Source organism: Pipistrellus kuhlii, unplaced genomic scaffold (genome assembly GCF_014108245.1).
Source record: "Pipistrellus kuhlii isolate mPipKuh1 unplaced genomic scaffold, mPipKuh1.p scaffold_m20_p_16, whole genome shotgun sequence".
Taxonomy (NCBI): domain Eukaryota; kingdom Metazoa; phylum Chordata; class Mammalia; order Chiroptera; family Vespertilionidae; genus Pipistrellus; species Pipistrellus kuhlii.
The window spans coordinates 9807830-9816382 of record NW_023425471.1 but is presented as its reverse complement, the minus strand read 5'-3'; the positions used below and the strand labels follow the sequence as shown (position 1 = coordinate 9816382).

The 8553-nt window shown below is 51.0% G+C and overlaps 1 protein-coding gene across 1 annotated transcript; it reads left to right on the top strand.

The window, feature by feature from the left end:
- Window positions 1-3041: 3041 nt before the first annotated feature.
- Window positions 3042-5381, top strand: LOC118720159 (transcription factor SPT20 homolog). Its single transcript, XM_036440084.1, has one exon. The coding sequence runs from the start codon at window positions 3042-3044 to the stop codon at window positions 5379-5381; it is 2340 nt and encodes a 779-aa protein (XP_036295977.1).
- Window positions 5382-8553: the final 3172 nt, after the last annotated feature.

Here is an 8553-nt window from a genome sequence, read left to right as displayed (position 1 = left end):
AAGGCCTGCACCATAAGCATGTCTCCAGTGTAGCAGTTCTTCCATTATAGACACAGCGGTTCTTCATAGCCAATTGGCCTAGAGGACAGTTACTCCCAGTGTACCAACAGCAATCAAGGCTTAACTACACCAAGACTTTGCACTCAGCCCACAAAGGGGTGTACCAAGAGTGTGATTGGGGAGGCTGAGCTACTGGCCCCTATACGTCACCTACCACACAAAGCCACTCCATCAACACAGGGAAGAAGCCAAAATGGGGAAACACAAAAGCATATTATAAGTGGGAGAGATGGAGGAAAGTAAACTACTGGACAACACAGAGTTCAGAATCACATTTATAAGGTTACTCAAGAATCTTCTAAAAACCACTGAGAAACTTGAAGAGACTTTCAAGGATCTTAATGAGAATGGGGGGGAAAAAATGAAAAGGACCAGTCAGAAATTAAGCATACACTATCTGAAATAAATAAAGAATATACAGAAACTCAACTGTAGATCAATGTACCCCAAGAGTCAAACCAAAGATCTGGAACATGAGGAAGCAAAAAACACTCAACCAGAGAAGCAGAAAAAGGAAAAATCCAAAAGTGTGAGGATAGTGTAAGGAGCCTCTGGGATGGCTTTAAGCAAACCAACATTTGGATTTTCAGGGTGCCAGAAGAAGAGAGAGAGCAGGATTTTGAAGGTATATTGAAAGAAATAATGACAGAAAACTTTCCCTACCTGGTTAAAGAAATAGACTTACAAGTTCAGGAAGTGCACAGAACCCCAAACAAGAGGAATCCAAGGAGGACCAACCAAGACACATCATAATTAAAATGCCAAAGGCAAAAGATAGAGAATCTTGAAAACAGCAAGAGAAAAACAGTTACCTACAAGGGAGTACCCATACGACTGTCAGCTGGTTTCTCAATAGAAACTATGCAGGCCAGAAGGGAGTGGCAAGAAATATTCAAAGTGATGAACAGCAAGAACCTACAATCACCAAAACCGGTTTGGCTCAGTGGATAGAGCTTCGGTCTGCGGACTGAAAGATCCCAGGTTCGATTCCAGTCTAGGGCATGTACATTGGTTGCAGGCACATCCCCAGTGGGGCAGGGGGGGGTGTGCAGGAGGCAGCTGGTTGATGTTTCTCTCTCATCAATGTCTCTAGCTCTCTGTCCCTCTCCCTTCCTCTCTGTAAAAAAATGAATAAAAATATTTTTTTAAAAGAACCTACAACCAAGATTACTCTACCCAGCAAAGCTATCATTCAGAATTAACGGTCAGATAAAGAGCTTCACAGACAAGAAAAAACTAAAGGAGTTCATCGCCACCAAACCAGGATTACATGAAATGTTGAAGGGTATTAAGAAGAGGAAGAAGAAAAAGGTAAAGATAAAAATTATGAACAAAAAAGACATTAAATACATACCTACCAAAAGTGAATCTAAAAAATCAAGTGAATAAAAAATCCGAAGAACAGAATGAACTGGTGAGTATAATAGAATCAGGGAAATAGAAAGGGAGTGGACTGACAAGTCTCAGGAGCAGGGGGTCTGAGGAGTGCGGTAAGAGATTGGACAAAAATCTTACACCTATGGATGAAGACAGTGGCGGGGAGGTAAGGGCATGAGGTGGGGTGGGGTGGGGAATCAGGTGGAGGGGAGCTATAGGGGTAAAAAAAGAGGAACACCTTTAATAATCTGAACAATAAAAGATATTATATATATATATATATATATATATATATACATATATATATATGAAATCATAACAATGATAAAAATAAAAAATAAATAGTTTAATCCTGCACTGTAATTCATAGACTGTATAACATACCTGCCACATACTTTTAAAAAATATATATATTTTATTGATTTTTTTACAGAGAGGAAGGGAGAGGGATAGAGAGTAAGAAACATCGATGAGAGAGAAACATCGATCAGCTGCCTCCTGACACTCCCTACTGGGGATGCGCCAGCAACTGAGGTACATGCCCTTGACCGGAATCGAACCTGGGACGCTTCAGTCTGTAGGCCAACGCTCTATCCACTGAGCCAAACAGGTTAGAAATGCCACATACTTTAAAAATAAATAAATAAATAAATAACAGAATGTAGTTATGTAATACGTGGGGAGGAGGGTGTAAGTACTTATGTGTAAGGATGCCGCGCTACGTGCAATCTGTATGAATGCCACTAGGTGGGAGACTGCTATGACTCATTGAATTCCATTGCTCGCCCCAAAGCCTCCACGTCTCCAGGACCCATAGCTGTGGACCCAACCCCTTGGCGTGCGTGAAACCTGGGGACCCGCGGTTGATGAGATTCCAATAATGGGGACCGACCCTTCACGAACTGCTTCTGGCGAAAAGCAATGCACCTGCCACCACTGTCCCCAGGCGCGTTCCTGCAGACATAGGTGTGTACTTAACGTATGTATTTGTGTGCCTGCTGCTTCTGCTCTGGGGTGCCTGCTTTTGGGGGTGACCGCACAAACCAGGGGGCACCAGGCCTGGCTGTCCAGGGGAAAGTGTGGGGGCGCCACCACAGGAAGCGCGGGGCTGGGCCTGGCGCCCCCTGGGGGTGGCAGGAGGCTCCAGGAGGATGCTGCGGGACCGTGGCCTGCAGAGGGCGCCAGCGTGCAAGCCAGGCAGAGCATGCATGCGCACCCGAGACCCGCCAGCCCTGGAGCACGAAAAAGAGAGAGGGCGCCCCCACTTCCGGCCCAGGCTGCAGACCTCGAGGCTCGGTGAGTGAGGTGCGGCTTCAGGCGGCTGCTGCACGGACAGGCGGCCCCGATCGATCGTAAGTCCTTTCTGCGTTGCTGGCGGACGAGGGGGCCGCGCTCAGGGCCACGGCCTTCGGGGTGGGGAAGCGGGGGTTTCTCGTGTCCGTTGTGAGGGGAAGCCGGGCGCTGCTCACTCGAGTCGCAACATTTGCAAAGCGATACATGGACACTGCAGACGACATTGCAGACGGACTGGTGAGCGAGCCACAGCGCTCTTATTATATTGTACTTACGCGCTCTCTCCTCTCAGGCCCCCACTTCGTGTCACCATGCAGAGGGCGCTAGAGCGAGCTGTGGACCGCGCGGGCCGGGTCATTGAGGGCGCCCAGCAGAGGCCTCCCAAGAGGAAAGCCGCCTCCGCTGAGGGCAAATCCCTGCAGGAGAAGCTGTACGACATCTACGTGGAGGAGTGCGGGCGGGAGCCCGAGGGCCCGGAGGAGCTGATGCGCAACGTGCACTTGCTGGAGAAGCTGGTCAAGAGGGAGTCCCCGCCCTGTTTGCTGGTCAACCTGCTCCCGGGCGAGAAGGAGTACTCGCTGGTGCTCAGGGTCGAGACGGAAACGTATTTGGAGACCGTGCTGCTGCCTTACCATGATAGCGACTTCCTTCAGTACCTGGATGCAGAGATGCTGTGCCCTGATCTGGTGGACGTCCTGGAAAAGTCTCAGGTGGACATCTTTCAGAGCGGGTGTGTCATCACCGAGGTGCGGGACTACAGACGGTGCACGCACTCGGACTGCAGTGCTTTCCGGAGCAGGCACGTTCTCTTACGCCCAACGATGCAGACGTTAGCTTCCGATGTGCAGTCCATAACCAGCGATGGCCAGATCTGGACCCAGGAAGACAGACTTTCGCTTGAGAACCAGCCGATCTTAGCTACCGCGGAGCCGCTGTGCCTCGACCCTTCTCTGTCAGTAGCCTGCATTGAAAATCAGCCGCTCTACAACAAGCAAAAGATGAACGCTCCCCCAATGAAAAGGAGCCTCCAGGATTGCTCTGCAGCCTCCCTGGACCCGCAGCCGGAGGTGTCTCACAGCCCATCCCCTCCTGAGCTAAAGGCACGGGCTCCTGACCAGAAAAGCGAAGAAAGTCAAGCAGATCGGTTGGATGACCTTGGCATTATCAAAGACGGATATTTGGTAGATGACTGGGAACAGCTACTCGTTGACTGGGATTTCCCTTCTAAAGTGGATATGGACAAATATTCTAATGACGAGGATTCCGTTGAATATGATGATGCACAACCAACAGTCTGGCCAACCCTGGAGGAACAAGATGATTCTCTATTTGGACGTGAAGCTGGCAATCTATCCCAGGCAACAAAGCCGACCGTCATGAAGTCTCTGAATGATCCATTTATCTCTGGGCGAAGGCCCCGGAAAAAAGTCAGAGGTGGGAGACCGATGTCTCACCTCCCCTCCTTTCAAAATGACCATTCCTATAGTTCCGTGTCTGGGTCCAAGCCTGGTGCTGCCAAAGCAGCCAGACAGTCCGAGGAATCTGGGAAACAGAGGATTTGTCCAGTCAGGGTGCCACGGGGCTCCCGTGGCTTCACCCGTCTCAGCCAGCTTTGTCCGGGGAGAGCAGCAGAGCAGCCGCAGGCCGTGTCCACTCCGTCCGCAGCACCGGGCAAGGAAGGCCAGCGCACACCTCCAGCCCTCAGTCGTCCCTGCAGCTCAGGGAAGAGCTCCTCGGGTAAGCCTCTGCCTTCACAGCAGCCCCCCAGGGTTCGAGCGCTTCCATCTCCTGCCCCTGCCTGTCAGCCATCACGTCTTCCCAAGAAATCTTCTGCGCAAGGGAAGCGAGTCCGCACACTTCCTGCAGCCACTGTGTCTTCTGCCAGAGCATCCCGCATAACCCCGTTCATCCAGGTCAAGCACAGCGCTGTTGACCCCAAGGTCGTTCAGCTGATCGGCCCCGTCCGCATCGTCCAGACTGTGGTGAGAGAGCACAACCCCGCTCAGGCCTCCTCTCGCGGGGCCAGGGCTGCTTCAGGGGCAAAGCCCAGCAGCCTGCCCTCCGGAGGCCAGCCCCAGAACGCAGGGCCGGCCGCCCCCCAGGCTGCCCCCTCAGGCGGCGTGCAGTACGTGCTGGGAAACATGTCCAGTCTCATGCCCATCCGGGTGCTCTGGGTCCCTGAGGGCTCGGACATTTCCACCATCCTGCAGCAGGCCCAGCAGCCGCAGCAGCTGCTCTGCCACTTGGTGGCACAGCCGCCACCTGCACAGCCCCCCGCTTCTCGTCTTCGGCAGCAGGCGAGGCAGGTTTCCAGGGCACAGGCTCCCAGCAGTTCCCCCAAAGGCCCGCCCGCCCAGCAGGCTGCTGCTGTCATCAACCTCAACGGAGTAGGAGGCGTCCTGCAGCCCCAGCAAGCTCCGCTGTCCCAGCCTGGCTCCGGCCAGACAAGGCCTGGGCAGCGGCTGGTCCAGCTGCCGTCCGCCTTCCAGCAGCTGCCACAGTCCAAGCCGGTGCAGTGGCAGGTCGTGCCGCTCTCGAAGGCGGAGGGGACGGCATCCGTGCCACCAACTCAGCCAGGTGGGGGCCAGCAGGCAGCCGGCCAGGCCAAGGGCAAAGAGAAAGGAGGCCTGCCCGGCTCTCCCAAATGCTGAGGCCTGTGCTGTGTTCTCTCTGTTGGAAACCCTAAGAGCATCTACCAAAGTGAGTTCTGAGATTTTCCTTCATTCGGGGTTATTTTAATGTGTCAGTATTTTCCATTTTTGATGTGCAGGTTATGGACGGTTAATTTTAGAAGCACAACCCCGTGCTTTTACATAGAAGTGGGAGTGATTTAATAACCCAGGATTGTTTTGCTTGCATTATTGTTTTGGTTGCTGCCACTGTCATAGTGATTTCGATTTTAATGTTCTAAACTTCTAAAGTGTATGAAATCCACACCTGGCTCAGGTTAACCTCCCGAAGCCTCTGGTTTTCTGAATCAATTAACTGTACAATGCTGATTACGTTATATTAATTTAAGATGAGTGGTTTTTAACTGTTCGCTGCGTTAAGCACATCACATGAAATGTGCCCTCTGAAGCACTTGAGAGTTGCCTGTTGGGCAACAGGTCCCTGCCATTGACTCATCTCGTCCAGGTGGCCGGGCCCTCCCTGAGCCCAGATGCCTGTCCTGGCAGCAGCTCGTTCCTTCCATTTCCGAGTCCAGTGCTGTGGACGCCTCCCGGGAGGGCAAGCACACGGGGACTGCCTTCTGTCTGGCTTCCAGCACTGAGTCTGTCTGTCCGCGCCTTAGTGGGCGACAGGAGGGCCCAGCCTTTCAAATGGTTTCACTGGACATGGTATAGACTGAAGGGACCTATGAAATGTTAGAATCTTTCTGCAGAATGTACTTTATATTTGCTTATTTAGTTCAAATGGTTTTGGTGCCGCAGTGTATGCGAATCGGTGGTTACAGTGTGTTCATTAAGAGTGTTGGAATGACTGTGTTGGAACGACTAAAAACGATGTTTGTCGCCCTGTGTGGAGGCCACGGGAGACCTCCCAGTGTGCAGAGGGGTCCCGGCAGAGCGGCGGGCGGGGCGTGTCTGGGCCTCTGGAAGGCTCTGTGCCCCAGGCGCCCCCCGCAGCCCAGCTCTCCTGCAGGCTGCAAGCAGGCCTGGGAAAGGGCATTTCTGGATGCCGTGTTTTCTCCCTTTCTGCAGTCGTTTCTAGTTTTAGAAGTATAGCTTATTGCAGAAAAGCACATAGGTAACCATTTGGAATGAGTTTTATTTGTTTGTCTTTCAAGTTTTAAAACAATATGTTTTTATTGATTTTAGAGAGAGAGGAAAAGAGAGAAACATTCATGAGAGGCAAAACTGATGGCCTCCTGTACGGTCCCCACTGGGGATCCAGCCTGCAGCCCAGTATGACTGGGTACTGAACTGGCGAACTCTTGATTTGTGGCTAGATGCTCTACCACTGAGCCACACGGGCTGGGCTGCCTTTCACATTTTTGCGGCCTTGTTCGTGGCCTTGTTTGGGGGCCTTGTTAGAGTCTGAGGCGGAACCTGGCCCCCTTCTCACCCCCCCCCCCCCGCCCCGGCTCGCTGAGCCATTGCTCCACAGTCTCCCTCACCTCTTTTCTGCCTCTGGGGGCCTTCAATGCGCCTCCAAAGACGGCTCAACTTTTCTGTTTTTCCCCCCTTTCTTTTTATTGAGATGTAATTCGCGTAAGAACGCGTGTGAAGTGTAGAATTCAGTGAATTCAGTGGCATCTACTAGTGTAGGGTTTGCTGCCGCCATCCCTGTTGGGAAAACTTCTCATCACCCCAAAGCTCTCTGTAGCCCTGAAGCACTAGGCTCCCATCCCCCTCCCAGCCCCAGTAACCACCAGTTTGCCTTGTGTCTGGGCGGACTTCCCTTTCTAGATGCTTCCTAGGAACGGAGTCGCAGTGTGTGACTCGTATCTGGCCGCTTTTCCTTGGCATAACGTTTCTGAGGTTCACCCACGCTGTAACATGTGTTCGTGCCTGATTCCTTTCCGTGTCTGAGTGATGTCTGGTTCTCTGAACGTGCCACATCCACGTACCCATTCCGCATTGGTGTGCATTTGGGTCGCTCCCACCTATTGGCCGTCGTGTGTAATGTCACTTTGAACATCGTGTACGGGTTTTGTGTGTCTCTCATGTTTTGCCTTGTTACAACCTGAAGGGCAACCTGTCCACATGAAATTCATTTTTCTAAGTACACGGGTATGTTTTGCCTTAACCGCAAGAAGGACATTGGGTCTGACAGTTCCCAAAGAGATGCGTGAAGGGGTCTTACTCGATGAAGCCAGCCGTGCTGATGCGCTACGGATCCCGTTAGGAAAGATTTTTGATCGACTTCAGACACCTCAACTGTCATCTGAGTGACACTGTGCCCGTGGGAGCTCATGCAGCCCACCCTGGACACCTTCGGCCGTGGTGCCCGCACTCTGAAGAATGACCCAGTGCGATGGCCAACTACAAAGAAGCGATTACTCTCAGTCGTGGGAACCCACCAGAGACCGGAACTCAGACTCTCCCCAGATTTGCTGTACTTCTTCCCTTTTGCTGTTTGTGCCTTCCAGTCAAGCAAATAAATTTAGTTTTGTTTCAGAGAACCTTTTGTGGTCTTTGCATCCTGTGTGTCCTTCTAATGATCCCCACCAACGCTGGTAATATGATGCATCTGCCATAGCAATGTTGAAAAAGGCGTTATCACCCTTTCAATAAAATCCCAGACAAGGTACTGATTCAAACAACTATGTAGGCGAAGTCCCATGTCCCTGGTATTGTGTTAAGCCCTAGGTGGGGTGGGGAGAATACAGATACCAATGGAAATGAGAATACCTCTTTAGAATATAGATTGTGTAATTTTATACTTCCGCAGTTTTAGCTAGATTCCCACTACGATGAAGTCTCAAAGGACTAATGAATGTTATACACATAAAGATGAGTATACAGTAGAGAGAAGTGGAAATAGCTGAAGTCTTGAGATTTTAGTGTCTGACACTGCTGCAAGTCATAGGGCAGAACACAGACCAAGGCGATAATGGGAAGAAGATTCCACACAGAAAAGTATTGTCCACCCCATAAAATCCAGGTATGTGTATCTGCATAGAGAATTTGTTTTTATTTATAGCCTAATGGCCAGGTGCACAAAATTCGTGCACATTAAAAGGGGATTAATTAGAGGAAATATTTTAATATTGCTAGTTGCCCTTTTTCTATAATAGAAGTGTCAGAGATGAAAGAAAATTAGTAAAATGTATATGAAAATCTTCCTCCTGTCAGAGTCTGGGGCTCACCACGGGACCCA

Bases quoted from the DNA above. Each gene is read 5' to 3' on its own strand.
- LOC118720159 (XM_036440084.1), top strand. From the start codon at position 3,042: ATGCAGAGGGCGCTAGAGCGAGCTGTGGACCGCGCGGGCCGGGTCATT.